The sequence below is a fragment of the Sphaerodactylus townsendi genome, linkage group LG09 (genome assembly GCF_021028975.2).
Source record: "Sphaerodactylus townsendi isolate TG3544 linkage group LG09, MPM_Stown_v2.3, whole genome shotgun sequence".
Taxonomy (NCBI): Eukaryota; Metazoa; Chordata; class Lepidosauria; order Squamata; family Sphaerodactylidae; genus Sphaerodactylus; species Sphaerodactylus townsendi.
Genome location: NC_059433.1, coordinates 62665955 through 62682426, shown reverse-complemented (window position 1 = coordinate 62682426; position 16472 = coordinate 62665955). Strand labels below are relative to the sequence as shown.

General features: G+C 37.6%; 1 protein-coding gene across 1 annotated transcript; it reads left to right on the top strand.

Moving 5' to 3' along the window:
• Positions 1-912: 912 nt before the first annotated feature.
• Positions 913-5635, top strand: LOC125438713. The gene is made up of 2 exons (XM_048507165.1): positions 913-1851; positions 5582-5635. The coding sequence occupies exon 1, from the start codon at positions 997-999 to the stop codon at positions 1837-1839; it is 843 nt and encodes a 280-aa protein (XP_048363122.1). The 5' UTR covers positions 913-996; the 3' UTR covers positions 1840-1851; positions 5582-5635.
• The last annotated feature ends 10837 nt before the right edge of the window (positions 5636-16472 follow it).

Below are 16472 nucleotides of genomic sequence, written 5' to 3'. Positions count from 1 at the left end.
AAGTATACACAATTAAAAGAAAGCAAAAGACTTAAAGCTAAAAAAAAGAGTAGGCACAAGGGGGCAATGAAATTAACAGATAAAACACTGAGACTATAACTTTCAAATCTAAGTCTATTTTATGGCACAGACATTCCATGATATATTTCAAGTGCTGCTGAACAGAATCTAGCCACATAGTATGTTGTATCAGAATGCTGTTTATAGAATTCAACGTTCCATCAGAATTGGTATCTGTGAGCAGCACAGTAGTTTTGGTATCTGTGAGCAGCACAGTAGTTTTAAATTGTTCTGTGTGCCCTGGTAATCTACATAGAAGCTGTGAGATAAGGTTAGTACAGATGTTTTTATAGTACTGACACTGGGAAACCACAAGTTCTAGTATTTCTGTGTCCAGATTTACAAGGACATTGTCTCTCCCAACAGGGAACCTTCTTGTATCATCCTTCAAGAACAGCTAAAGACAAGACTTTGCATCATGCCACAGTAAAAACCCTGCACTCTTTATGCATCGTCTGCATAAAGCAGAACTAAAATATGCCTTCCAGCTAGTTTTGGGGAGAGAAAATTCATGTTATGAGGATAACCCACCTTATCATTGATATAGAAGTTAAATAAAAGCAAGTCCAATATAAGTCCCTGCTTAACACTTTTCTTAGGCCCCTTCCGCACACGCAAAATAATGCGTTTTCAAACCACTTTCACAACTGTTTGCAAGTGGATTTTGCCATTCCGCACAGCTTCAAAGAGTACTGAAAGCAGTTTGAAAATGCATTATTCTGCATGGGTGGAATGAGCCCTAGTTTCAATGATCCTGAGGATTACACTGTCCTTTGAGTGAAGTCCCTGAAGCATCCATATCGAGTGAAGAATACATATTGGGAACAGCAGGCACTGGTCAAGTGAGGAGACGACTTCTTTGACAGCTGCTACAATTAGAGTGCAATAAAGAAGAGAAACGACCTGGCCGAGTGAATTACAACACCAATTTAACTGATGGCTACAAGAAAAGCAACTGCTGAGAATAAAAGCCTTAAGGTAACGATGAGCCAAGGAACTGCCACTCCTGAGAAAAATATGGAACATGACCCAAGATTAGAACAATTATTAGAAAAGATGATGAATTCCCAAAATGAAATAAAAGATCAGCTGGGAATGTTAAGACAGGAAATGACTGATATTAAGAAAGAAATGACTCAATTTAAAAAGATAGATGACACTCTGAACCAAATTAAAAGAGCGTTAAAAGACAATACTGAACACACCAATGAGGTGGAGGATAAATTAGAAACTCTGAAAGAACGATTTGAGATTCAGCTGGATAACTCAGCCATGCTGGAATACAGACAAAAGGAAACTTATTTACGTATACGTGGCTTCCCAGAGGTTGACAGGGAAAATTTGGAAGAACGCATGAATCCGATACTGAGTATGATTTGGAAGATTGACGAAAGAGATGTAAATAGAGAAGTGGATAGAATGTATCGGGTGAATTCGAAAATAGCCAAAGACAGAAAACTTCCTAGAGACATTGTCATTAACTTTACAAGAAAACTCCTACGTGATCAGATACTGCATTATCACTCAGCTAACAAACTTCAAGTGGATGGCAAGGACTTAATCATACTGAAAGAAATTCCAGTGTCTATCAGGAGGAAACGAAAAGACTATGAGGGCTTGGTGGACATTTTACGCCTCAATGAAATTAATTTTCGATGGAACATCCCAGAAGGACTTTTCTTTCAATACAATGGAAAAAACTATAATATAACAACAGTTTCTAAAGCCCAAGAATTTATGGCAAGAAATAAGAAAAATTTGAAGGGCCTTTGCCAATAAGTGGCATAAGTGGTAAGGTAACTAACAGTCTATTGGTGAACAACTTTACCTTGTTTTTCTTTTCTTTGTGTGTTTTTTTTTCATATATACTATTGACTGATTGACCTATTGAAATGACATGTCAAATAATAACATGGAATGTGAATGGCCTTAACAATCCGAACAAAAGGAAAAACCTCTTCCATCAACTTAGGAAAGGAGGGTATGGGGTAATTTGTCTACAAGAGACACACATAAAGATAACTGATGAGAAGTACTTAATTAACCCCAGATTAGGCAAATTGTTTCACGCAGGTGGTAATAAAAAAAAAAGAGGGGTTGCTTTATACGTTAAGGAAAATCTAAACCCCAATCTGTTATATTCAGATCCAGATGCACAGTATATACTTGTTGAAATTAAGTGGAATAACGAAATAATTCGAATAGCTGGAATATATGCTCCTAATAATAAAAAAGCACAATTTTATCAAAAATTATATAAGCACCTAAATGAATATAATACAGGAACCTGGGTTATCCTGGGGGATTTTAATGGAATAATTGACCCCAAGATAGACAGGAAAACATCAAAGAAAAAAGATACTAAGTTGATGAAAGAAAACAAACTGCCTAAAATATGCTTCAAAATGATGGAAGAATTGAAAGTGATGGATATATGGAGAGGGAAAGAGGGGAAATCGTTAGAATACACATACTATTCAGCAAGGTTCCAGTCAAACTCCAGAATTGATATGATATGGGCTTCGAAATCACTGTTCAGCCTGACTAAAACCATAAAAATAAAATGTAAAACTATATCAGATCATAACCCCATAGAATGGGAGTTAGGAACAAGAATCAGAAATACTAATTGGAAGATAAAGGATTGGGTTATCAGGAATGAAAAAAGTGCCAAAAAAATAAAAGAAGAACTGCAACAATTCTGGAAAACAAACAAAAATTCGATTAAAAATCAAGGCACGATCTGGGATGCCCATAAGGCATTTGCGAGGGGTGTCATAAAGAAAGAGGAAAAAACCTTAAATAGAGAAAGAAAAGAAAAAAAGATATCATTAGAAACAACATTGGAAAAATTAGAAAAAGAACTTACAAACAAAAGCGGCAATAAGAAGTTAATAAATAAAATGAAAATAATAAAAGACCAACTAAATATGTTAATTACAGAAGAAGCTACCAGATATGCTATATATATGAAGCAAAAGTATTACACATTAAGCAATAAACCGGGTAAATGGCTAGCAACAAAGATTAGAAATAAACAAGAGAAAAGAATTATTACACAAATAAAAAACGACACCCAAATTGTAACCAACCCTATACAAATTGAGACATTAATCCAACAATATTACAGTCAACTATATAAAAAAGAAACAACCCAGAATGAAGAAATAGAATCTTACCTGAAAAATAGACCCATTTTTAAAATTTCCAAAGAAGAAGAGAAGAATCTTAACAAGAGAATTTCTGAAACAGAGGTAAATGAGGCAATATCTAAATTAAAAAATAAATCACCAGGAATTGACGGAATCTCAACTATATATTACAAAACATTTAAAGATACAGTTTTAGCACCACTTACTGAGCTGATTAATGAAGTATTCCAGGGTAATGTAATCCCGGAATCATGGACACAAGCACAAATATCCTTAATACCTAAAAAAGTTAGTGACATACCAGAAACAAAAGATTTCCGCCCCATATCATTGTTAAATATTGATTATAAAATCTATTCATCAATCCTGGCCGGAAGATTAAAGAAAATATTGAACAATTATATTAACATAGACCAAACAGGATTTCTACCAGGGAGAAAATTATCACATAATATAAGGACAGTATTGGACATTGTAGAATACATAAACCAAAAACCCCAATTAAAGACGGCTATAATATGTTTTGATGCGGAGAAGGCCTTCGATCGGGTGAATTGGGATTTTATGAAGATAACCTTAAAAGAATGCGGGATTAACGGGAACTTCCTTAAAGGGGTAGATAACATTTATAACAAGCAAGAAGCGATAATAAATATTAATGGAGAATTAACAAGAAAATTCCCTATTACAAGAGGAACTAGACAGGGTTGTCCCCTGTCACCTCTTTTGTTTATATTAACCCTAGAACCTCTTCTAAAAGAAATTATTGATTCCAAAATAATAAAAGGAATAAAATACAAGGGAATGGAATATAAACTTAAGGCATACGCCGATGATATCGCATGCTTTGTTGAAGACCCTTTAGATAAAATTCCACATTTACTAAAAATGATCTCAAAATTCGGACAACTATCAGGCTTTAAAATCAATAATCAAAAAACAAAAATGTTAACGAAAAATATCAGTGACAAGGAAATACAGACTCTAGAACAAATCTCGGAATTTAAAGTAGAGAAAAAAATAAAATACCTTGGGATAACACTAGAAAATAATAATAACAACCTAATTAAAAATAATTACACACATAGCAGCAGAGAGAATTAAACAAAATTTCACAACATGAGAGGGGAAACATAAATCTATCCTTTTATGGGAAGATTTCCTTAATAAAGATGTCCATACTACCGAAATTCATGTTTTTCTTTCAAAACTTACCTTTATTGACCTCAAAACAGACTTTCAACCAATGCATGTAGATGGTAAATGCTGAAATTTCTTGGTGGGGAGGAAGGAAGCCAACCGGATAAAATACAAACATCTTATAGACGCATAAAAACAGAGGAGGCATGCATTATGAGACCTCCAGCTGTACTCCACGACAGCTGCAGCTTATATCACATGGATTAAAACCTGGATCAACTTAACAGAAAAATAAATTATTGACTTTAGAAAGCCTTAATAACAATGGGATAAGCACAACTATTATATTGTCCTCCACCTCAAATAAACAAGTAGGAGATACCAACTTTCTCGAACCTTACATTCCATTTAGATATGCGCTTTTAAAAATCTGGACTAAAATACAGAAATATATTTGCCATAGGAAATTACCTAATTGGGTTTCGAAAGAATGGAAGGCCACTACAGAAAATAAAAGATAGAAAGCGAAACCAAAGGTGGCTTACCTACAAAACATATTAATAATAATAAATAATGAAATTACTTGTCAAAACAAAGGAATCTCACTAATGATTAAAGATCAGCCCTGCCATTGGTTTACTTATGCTCAACTACAAGACAGTTAGGAAAACAGATATGAAACACTGGGGGATAAGTGTAGAGACTACAATATTGGATAAAATTCTTATAGGAGACTAATAATAAATTAATCAGTAAACTCTACTAATTACCTCACCTGCAACAAAAAATAGAAACTGAAATAGTAAAACAAAATATATGGTTAAGTAGGCCCAAAATATCAATCAAAAGCGACATTACATTAGAACAATGGGAAATTTTTTATAAGAACATCTATAAATGTACTCCCAATACAGATTTATGGGAACAAAGCTTAAAAATGTATTATAGATGGTACATGACACCTATTATCATGGCAAAAATAAATAAAAAAACTCACCTAGGAAGTGCTGGAAATGTGGAGCAGGAAGCTAGGACTCTGACATCATCTATGGTGGACCTGCAAAAAAACAAAAAAACATTTTGGTCTGAAATACATTACAAATATAGAAAAAATAATAGGTAGAAAATTTAAGAAACATCCGTTAATTTATTTGTTAAGCCCTACAATGGTAGAAATTGATATTGGAAAAAAACAAATATTGCATTTAATGTTTCCATTTTGACCATAGCGGCACGTCTAGTAGTACTCATAAAGCACCTAGGAAAAACAGAAGATACTCCCGATCAGACAGGAAGAATGGAAGAGCGAAAAATACAGCATTTATTTGTTATGGACAAACAAGCTCATCAAATTGCACTTTAACCAGCAGAGAAATATATAGAACCAACTAGCAGCTTTGGATAAAATTATATATCAGAAGTAAATGACATACTAGAAATTGCTTCCCGGTTGAATATTAACTGATTGTCATACAAGTTTTTTTTTATGTTACTGAATGTTATATGATCGAATCCAAAAAATACAGGAGTGAATAATAAGACCAGAAGGAGTATAATATAAGTTGAAATTGGTTAACGGAAAGTTGATATATATAGGTTTAGAAGGAATAGAAACTTAAGCGATAGTGTAACATTTAGTATTATTTAGTTAGCTTAATATATATATATGGAAATAGGAAAAAGTGAAGGGTACTGACCTGCTTACTCCCTGAAGGTGAAGTCACAATGAATTAAGCCGGAAATTGAGAAATATAATCACCGCATTGACTTTAACGGGTATGTAACCTCTTAACTAATTTGATTTTTTTCCGGTTTCTAACACCTAACTCTCCAAATATTTCTCTTCTACTTGAGTCTTGGTTTTCATTATATTTTGATTTGATAAACATAAAGTAAAGAAATTTAGACTTTACTGCACTTACAGAACATGAAATCATAAAATTATTTCGATGGTTGTAACTGAGGCTTTTTAAATCTTCTTTTTTGTATCTATTGTATCTATTGATTTTCTGTAACTTTGCCAAAAAATTTCTAATAAAGAATATTAAAAAAAAAAAAAAGTGAGGAGACCTCTAATTTTCCCCAGTTTGACTAAAGATATAGAATCAAAAGCTGACAAAATCTATGAAGGTGGCATAACAAAAGAGTGTGCTATGAAAGGAATATTTTTCAGTGAAAAGATAAAGCAGTAGGCATTGATCAATGGATTGGCCTTCCCTGAAATCAACTTGCTCTTCTGCAAGTATGTTTTCTTGTTCCAGCCAGTACTGGAATTTCACTGTAGATGTCTTGCATAGACCTTTGATACTGTAAAACCTGTCTGGCAAATATTGTTCTTTAGAGACTAAATGGAATTGTATAGGCATTATTTCTGCCTCTGTTTCTCTTAATCCCATGAGGTCTTCCTTATTAATTTTAACTGCCTTCATATAAACTCTATTAAGGCCTTCTTTGACCCTTGAACCTGTAAGATTTTGGCAGCTGTCTCAGTTTGGTTTTGCCCAGGAACCAATGTTTCAGTGTCCTGACTTATAGTACTGTCAGTTCTCTGTACCCGTTTAACAGTTTGGGCAGCTAGAAGGGGTCTTTGCTTTCTCTAATTTGGGACGTCTGGATCTTACATGCCCCTCATCCTGACAAATTATTCCTTCTGGTTTTTTTTGTACAGGATTGGTCTACCTTACAGGTCCACCTCTCTGGTGCTCCATTCTTTACTTTTCTTACAAGGACTGATTTTTTAGAAGGCTAATTTTGGAATAGCTATGTAAGCCTATTGCAACAATGCTGCAATGAACATACTGAACATAGCCTCTGAAGATGCAGTTACTGCCAATGAAAGGCCATGCATCAATAACATTGTCAGTCTTTAAAGCAGCAGAAGAGCCTTTCTGATCCTGGAAAAAAAGGAAACTATATCACCCACATAAATCATATAACTAAAGTATGTTGACACACACGGGATAAATGGTTTGTTTTCAAATGACCACTAGAGGGCCCCATATTTCTAAAAATGTTTCAATTTTATTTATTTATTTGCCTCAAATGAAGTTCAAAGGCAGTAAACTTTCCCTTTTCTCACCCAAATATTCTTTCATTTCCAGTATTTAAAAAAGCCTGTGAAGTTTGGTTATCATTATACACATAGCTTCTGTTTCTTCTGCTCAAGTGCCTTTGATTTCCACTGCATGTAAAACTACTAATTTTGTGCTTACAAAGTCACAATTATACTGGTAATGCAGAAACATTTGCAAGAAAACATATTTCATATAAAGCAGATTTTGTCAGAAAACTGCTTAACCCAGTTCAGCCTAGAGGTCATTTTTGGCTAAAAATAAGTTGTAGCTCAAATTATTCTTTATCTTCCACCTTAGACTGATGTATGTTCATTATAGATTCTGCCTTCTGATTGGCTTTCCTTGCTCCCATGTGAAAATCTCTAGGGGGGTGGGGAATCATTGTCTGATTGGAAAGGTGTTCTTCTAATTATGTGCTAGCACAAAGACAAGAAAAAGCCTCGAGTGTGCTTCTGGTACCAAACTGAAATCTAAAGGTATGGGAGCATGCAACAGGCAATCATGAAAACAATGAACAATCAAAAATAATGTAGCATACTGATGCTGCAGTGACAATGTTTTATGTGTTAAATAATAACAACAAACCCTAGATAATAACACTTCTAGTGCAGTAGTGCAGAAACAACATGAATATATATTACAAATAAACTATCAGTCTAACATATAATTTTCAATAGTCCACCAGTTGTAATATAGTTCAATAGGATTGACTTTGAAGTAAGTCCAAATCTATCTTATTTCTTTTCCATAGGTCAAATCAAATGTGAACGGTATCCAATGGACAAGATGATACTCCAAAAAGCAAGTCAGTAGCTAATTGAATGGACTGACAAGGCAATGCGGCTGACTCAAGGTTTCCGTCAGACTGCAAATAACAAGAGTAGCCCACCGCACCTGGATCTGTAGTTTTCTCTAAAAGCTTAACGAGAAAGCTGATACAGGCAGTTTCAAAATGCAACATGTGTTTGTGTTTTCAACAATTCTTCTACAGTGAAGACATCCTCAATATGTATATAACTCAGCCAAAATGAAACTATATTCCAAATTAATGGCAAGTTAGGCTATTAGGCTATTCCAACAGCATAGTATGAATGGAGTATACAATGCCCCCCGCCCCCCCCCCAAAAAAAATTGCTGGTACTCAACATCTGTGAGTACAGCTACAAAAAAAAAAGCTCTAAGTACTAACTTACTAACCAGGGCCAACCGTGCTTAGGTTCTGAGATCCAGTGATATAAGGCTAGCTCACGCCATCCAGTTTTGGGTGAAATTATTTTAATATGACAATGAAAACAATAAAAGTGAAAACACAATAATAAAAAGTACTCAACAAAGGAAGGACACTTTAAAACTACAGCAGAGAGGCTATTTAACCATTAAATGTTGTATCCTTTGGCATGAATACTGTGTCTAAGGAAAGTAGCACAAAAGTTCCAATTAAAAGTTGCCTATATTTTTCAAATTCAAAGTTGGGATTTTGTCCTTCTAGGCTGCAGTCCTATTCAATAGTGAGAGCCATGGGCTGCCGTGAGACTGACTCATGTGTTGTCTCTTTTATGACTGGGGCCAGGCAAATCACTTGAGGTTTTTCCAAACTCTCTTACTCACTTGCTTTGTAATCTATGCAAGTGACATAAGGTCCTGTTATGTCTGCAATTCTAGAGTGATATGTACTGGAACATTTTTTGCATACATCTGTGGATGTAGACTTAGCCCTGAGCACTTAATGAAAAATAAGGTGGGTTGCTACATTTTTACACCAATTAAAACGGCAGGAGTTGGTCAGCGAGTAATATTAAAAGAAATATTAAGCGAGTAATATTAAAAGAAAAGAAAATTAAAATCAAATCACATTATAGCACTGTGCAATATGCAGACAGCATCACTGTGACTTTTTAAAAAACTTATCATTATAATAATGGAGGATTGCATCAAAATCTGACTGTATTTTATCAGAGAGATGACAAGGGAAATTTCAGAGTGATAGCTTTTCTTACAGCGCCATCCGAAGCAGTGCAGGTCTATTTAAAATCCTATTGAAGTCTAGTGCATGGGGGTTACTCCCAGGAAAGTGTTCCTTAGATGACACTGCTAGTCACCTGCAACAGGGACTGGGTTGAATCTCCAACCAAGTCTGAGTACTGCTGAGTTCCATGCACTTTATTAGTAAGCATGCTGAGAACTGAAGCCTGTGTTCAGCTGAGTTTTCAGCTTAAGATAAGAAGGAGGCACTTTTACACAATAAGAAACTTGGATTGCAGAAAATTATATTACTTTTTAATGATCTCATCAGAAACCACTTGGGTCAGATCTGCAATGCATGTATATATGTATCTTCATTCACCCATGAGATAATACATTCCACACTATCTGTCCCGGCTTGAGCAGCCAGGCAGAGATATCAGGTTACAGCAGGGAGCTGAGTCCAGTCGGAGAGTCAGGTTTCAGCGTCAGAAGTCCAGTCCAAGGGTGAGAATGCACAGAATCCACAAGTCAGAGGAAGCGTTGCAGCAGTCACGTGCTTTGTTGCATCCAGGCTGGGATATTCTGTGAACCTGCTTGATATAGGCTCTTCCAGCATGTTAGACTTCATCCTGTGAGACTATGCTTCCCTCTCCTCTCCCCCAGTTGCAGAAGGTGCCTTCTCTGAGCTAGCAGGTGTACACTTCTTTGTTTAACATGCAACAGCTCCCTCTGTCTCTGCCAGTGGCAAAGCTTCAATGGGACGTCACATGGGGGCGGAAAATCAGAACTGTGAAAATCAGAACTGTGACTAGCCAGAACTGTGACTCCCTGCTGTAACCTGATATCTCTGCCTGGCTGCTCAAGCCGGGACAGATAGTGTGGAATGTATTATCTCATGGGTGAATGAAGATACGTACCAAAGTCACCCAGCTGGCATATGTTAGAGTGCACAAGCTAATCTGGTTCACCAGATAAGTCTCCACAGCTCAAGTGGCAGAGCAAGGAATCAAACCTGGTTCTCCTGATTGGAGTGCACCTGCTCTTAACCACTACATCACGCTGACTCTCTTAAGAGCGTATGACAGGTCCAAGGTCACCCAGCAAGTTTCCAAGGCACAAGTGTGATTTGAACCTGGGTCTTACTACAGAAAAAAAGTCTCCAACTGGACTGTGGCCAGATGGACTGTTCTGATAGGAAGGTACAAGGTAAAGGCTGTCTGAAAAGTGAAGTTGGCACGTGAGAGTATACCACAACATGTGGTTTGATAACTAAGGACCCTAGGTAGGCCATAAAGGTTTAAACTAGGTCTGGAAGCAAACAGGCAGCCAGTGCAATTGACAGGGCACTAGCATTATTTGTTCCAAATCGCTGACTACGGACAGGAAACCCGCTAATGCATTTTATACCTCAAATGACAAAATATTGGCCCCAAAATCTATTATTTAAAGTACAAAAACCATAGTTTTAAAATATACCATAACATCCATAAACTTACCCTCAGTCACTAAACTGCTGCTGAGGTGAAACATTTTATAGAAAGATCTTACAGATCTTAGAGGAAGGTAGGTCTGGACTCTGCTGAACGACAGAAGAGTTTAACCAAGACAATCTCTCAAAACTGATGATCTACAACAGAGGTCCCCAACCTTTAAAAGTCTGCAGGCACCTTGGGGATTCGGACACAGAGTGGCAGCACAGCCATGTCCTAGGAGGTACAATCACCCACAACATGGCTCTTGCAGCTTACCATCAATCACATATTGAAGATCATTGTGCCTGTGGTGGCAGCAGCTGCCAAAGATGAAAATTTAGAAATCTTTACAGCCAATCAGAAACCTTGCTGGAGAAAAACTCCATCTGGGCCTGCTGACATTCTAAAAACATTTGGAAGGCACCAGAAAAGGGGTCATAGGTTGCCATGGCATCTAAAGCATCATGTTGGTGACCCCTGATCTACAGAGAGATGGTGAAGAGGTTCCCTTGGGACCAGTGGTGGGGCTACCAGGGGTGGGGGGTGCGCCACACACCAAGCGCACGGCTTTGGGTCACGTGGTGGGCAGAAAATTCCTCCCTCCCCCTCCCCTTCCCCCCTCGTTGGTCAGCCACTCAGCTCACCCCCGCGTCCCCGCAACGTCCACCCCACACTTACTTTAACAAACAGAGCAGGCTGGAGAGGAGTGCACCGGGTGCACTCTGGCCCAGCTACGCCTCTGCTTGGGACCATGTTGCATCATTGAACATCAGAGGCATGAGGAGACAGTTATGAGATATTATCCTTCTTGGCACATAATTTGTCTGTGTCAGTGGCAGGGGATGAGGCATGGCCATGCTGAGATGTCAGGCAGATGGTTTTGCCCAAGCGCCAATAGGTAGAAAGACTACCCTGTTAAGATAAACAATACTGGAGGTAGGGTGAACTCAAATGAATTACTGTTGCAAATCACCCTTCACAAAAGACCTGACTAAACCTATTAATCAAGCCTTTGCTTGCATTCTGGATTGCAGGAGCAAAAGGTAAAAGCTGTCATACTATTTTTGTACATACCTGTTGACCTCTATTACATGGATGATAAAAAAAGGTGGGAGCTAAGGGCAGAGATAGTTTCTAAGTTACATCGTATAAGATTCAGTTCAAATTAAGAACTTTGACTTATGACCAGAGGACCACAGGAGGCAGGGGCAAGCAAGCAGGTACATTAGTGTAATCTTCTCGTTGCATAATTATATTTAAATAGTGTATAATTTTCTCCATTCAAGTTAATGTCAAGGTATTTGACTTTATTTGAAGTACGGTAATAGCACATCCTGCAATTTTACCAATATCCATTTCTTCCTATTTTGTTCCCAAAAAATTTTTTAATGTTTTCTTTCTGCTGATTTTGTATCCTGAAACAAGACCAAATTGTTCTATTCATCAAATACTTGATTGATAATTGTGGATAGGTAATAGTATAGCATCCTCTGTATAACTTTTCACCTTATGTTCTTCCCCATATACACTCAATCCTATAATTATTTAAAGAAAATACATGACGATTTACAAAAAATGGCTAAATTTTAAAAATTCATGGTTGGGAAGAACTGCTGCTGTTGAGGAATATCTTGCCGAAGGTTAGTTTCTGGTTTCGAATGCTTCTAATTTACATAAAGACCAAACTTTGAAAGAATGGCAAAGTTGGATAAACAAATTTATCTGGAATGGCAAGAAACTCAGAATTAGATTCGAAGTCTTACAAGATTGGGGAAAAAAGAGGAGGACTGGTTGCACCTAATATTAAATTATATTACCAGACAGAGGGATTGGTCTGAATCTCAGACTGGGTTAAAAATCTAAAACACAGGATTGTTAAATGAAGTAATTTACAGCTATTTATGGACAAAATAAGTGGGACAGATGAAGTGTTCTAGTTTAAAGGACACCCACATAAAAAGAAACAGGCTTATGGATATTTGGATAAAAATATATAAAAGACGGGCAGCTAAATCCGAATGGCAGGGCACCCAGCCGTGACATCACAGCCACACCACCCCACTGTTCTCAGGAGGGCTTTCTGGTGATGCAGGGAGCCAAAAAGGCTAACAACCCCCCCCCCCCAAAAAAAAACACATATACCCACACACCGCTGCCAGAAAGCCCTCCATAGGGCTCCCATGAACTTACACCACCAAAAAGGTGGTATAAATCCAGGAGTCAGGTGCCGGCATGACTAGTGGCGAAGCAGGATGGATCCTTCCCCAGACATGCCCCTGGACCACCCCAGTGACACTGGTAGTGGCAAGGGCACACGAACACTGGCACAGTATCCAGCACCACGTCCCACCACTGGGGAGGGCTGCAGTGGCCACCTGGTGGCAGATTCACCCCTCCGTTCGTCCCACACTGCTCCCACTGATGGGTTTGCCCACCCCACCCTTTGGATGGGGCTGCAAGTCCCTCAGTTTCACTATTAATGTGAAACCTATTATGATAAAAATGTGAAAATGAAAAATGGCAGCTTAATTTATAAAGAAATGGTTAAGACATAAGGAAAAATTAAATCATAGCAAGAGACAAAAGATGAAGGAAAGGAAATACAATAGCTGCTATATTTCCAAACAGCTTCAAATTTAAGAAGAGAACTACAAGTGAAAGAGTGGTATTAAGGGAGTTGACTTGAACTAGAACTAGACTTGAACTTGAAATTACACAACAAAAACAGCATCTGTTAGGAAGAATATATAAGCTTTTATTAAAATATGAGATTGAAACAGACCAAGTAAAAAATAATAGCATAATGTTCTTATCAGCTCACCCCCCCCCCCTTCCATACAGGTATTATGCAAACTGTGGTTGTTGAAGCTTTCCTATACTTTGGCATGATGTCCAAAGAGGAAAAAAAATATTGTTTCTATTGGTTAGCAACCTAACCTGGGTAAAGCATGCTAGCTTGACTGATTTTGTCAGATCTCAGAAGCTAAACAGCACATAGCACAATGCCACGTCCATCACTTTCCCCATCTCCAAAACTCCGGAGGGTGCCAGGAGTGGTGAGCCATCCCTAGAAAGAAGAGTGATCAGAAGCCTGTCTAATGTACCTTCTCTTCTTCCTACTCCAAGTTGGTGGCTTGGGCTGAAAACAAAAGGAGAAGATCTAGCTCTTTCTCCTCACCCTGTTACAATCGGAAGCTGGCATCTGAACTCAGCTTGGAAGGGAGAGAAAAATAAGGAGCTCTTTTTCCTCTCCCTTTTGCAACTTCTCTTTGTAGCTACCTTGTTAAGTGGGTGAGGTAAGAAATCAACACTCAGCTGATCCCCATTAAATGAGAGTCTAACAGGCAACTACAAACATTTTGGCAGCTGTTCAAGTTGCTTGATGCAATTCCAAAAGATACTTGCCCAGTCCACAGTCTCATCATGAGTACTGAACAAGGTAAGTCCAAGAGCCAAACAAGTCTGCTGAGAAATAAATAGAATCCCACATTACGATATGGGTGAATTTATGTTCTAATAATCCTTAAAATGAAAATAACACTTTTCACATAGGAATACACAGCTGATGCTTCAACTGAGTACCAATCTCTTTCCTGGTCAGTTACAGCCAATTCAAACCAGTTCAGTGCATAAATGATTAGAATTTTGGCCTTTACAGCTATCATTTTCCACTTATTTATAATGAACCATATCTGGCATCTGTTTGCCCACACAGTTAGTCTGAAGCAAGGAAAAGTGATGTTGTTATTTTGAACATTCTTGAGATTTTTAAAGGAGGTTCATTCGTTTTCTTCATTTATACTCTGCTTTCTTTCCAAGGGGAACCCAAAGAGACTTACATCATTCTCTTTTCCTTCTTCTTCTTCTTCTTCTTCTTCTTCTTCTTCTTCTTCTTCTTCTTCTTCTTCTTCTTCTTCTTCTTCTTCTTCTTCTTCTTCTTCTTCATCATCATCATCATCATCATCATCATCATGGGGTCACACACACACAAGTCAGGTCGACTAGGAGATAAACAAAGCAATCTCCAATTCTGATGTCCATTTTTACAGTTCCTCTCCCTCCCCCTCCCCCTTCCTTTCCCATCCCTTTTCTTAGGATCTAGAACACAAAATGAAGGACCTTTCCCTTTTCTTTCTCTTAGCCCTTTACTCTCTGTAATGTAGGCAATGCTTGCAACAAGACAGCAACAAACCCTTTTCTGTCTTCTGTTTGAATTATGCAAAACGTTGTGTGCTTCAGCATGCCACAAATAACAGCAAGTTCCCACACAGCCTACGCCCTATATCTTGAAACACCCAGTCAGCTGCTGCTTGAATATGTGGCCCCAAGAGCCCGAACTCCTTGCTCTGACACCAAAGGCACGCCTCCCTTTTTGCTTGATGTCAGCTTGATCTGAACAGGAATGAAGCCTCCCTAACCACAGTAACATTTGAAAATGTTTTATCAAAGCCTTTGAATGCTGGGCAGCCAATGGCTCCACTGAGTACTGGGAATGTGATCTGGGTCTCTCAGTGAAGGAGCGGTATGACCATATTTATGGCTGTTGCTATTCTGAGGGAAGCAAGATGCCTCCTCCGCAGCACACTGCTGCCCCTTCGTCTTTCAACACTCACTTGGAGCAAGGAGGGAGTGCACTAAAACTACAGTGTACTAAAAGGAAAACTCCTTGCATGGATTATTTATGCAGATATTTCAGTTCTAAGCTGTTCTGAACACGCTTTGAAAACAACTCAAATATGTTTCTGACTTTTAGGCGTTACATGCTACAGCTCACTGCCTACAAAATATAGCTAATCTCAATTGCTGGGTCACAGTGGCTCAAGGCTGTGTTGGGTTATCAGACTATATCTGTTGGCTGGCTGTCATATTCAGCAGACTCCACAGAGCAAGCATCAGCATACTAGTTACATATTTGACAAAAGAAGCTTTGATTCTCAGCAGCTTATACTCCAGAAATCTTGTTGGTTTCTAAGGTGCTACTGGACTCAAATCCAGCCAGTTAAAAATGCAACCAGCAAAGGTGATTCAAATAATGAAAAGTAACCGCATGAGCAGCACTTTTATGGAGGAATTAGCATGCATTAAAATAAATGTATACATGAAATATCTATGCCCTGTTGTGCCATATGCATATCTATTTTAACGCATTCAGGTATTGGGAAATTATAATTGGTCATAACTGGTATACACTTATACCTTATCATTTCATGGAGTACTGTGTGTAGTTCTAATCACTATATCTAAAAAAATATTGTAGAGCGGAGAAAAGTTCAGAAAAGGGTGATGAAGATTATTAAGCAGTGAGATCACCTTTCCTATTAGGAAAGGCTAAAGAGTCTGGAATTGTTTTTTTTAAAAAGATTTTTTAAAATGCACGATTGACATTTTAAAAATGAGGTAGAGAAAATGGAAATAGAACTTTTCCTCTCTTTCCCATGATACTTGAACAGTTAGTTGTTGGTTGATAAGGTTAAGGACAGCAACAGGCAAAAGGAAATACCTCAAAGAATTAAAACACAGTTTGCTCCAAAGAAAATTGCTTGTATGTTTCATACACGTTACTCAGTAAGAAATTATTGTGGAATTCACTTTCACTGGATATAATGATG

What these genes read in the sequence shown, in the direction of transcription:
- LOC125438713 (XM_048507165.1), top strand. Translation starts at nt 997, where the DNA reads ATGGCTACAAGAAAAGCAACTGCTGAGAATAAAAGCCTTAAGGTAACG.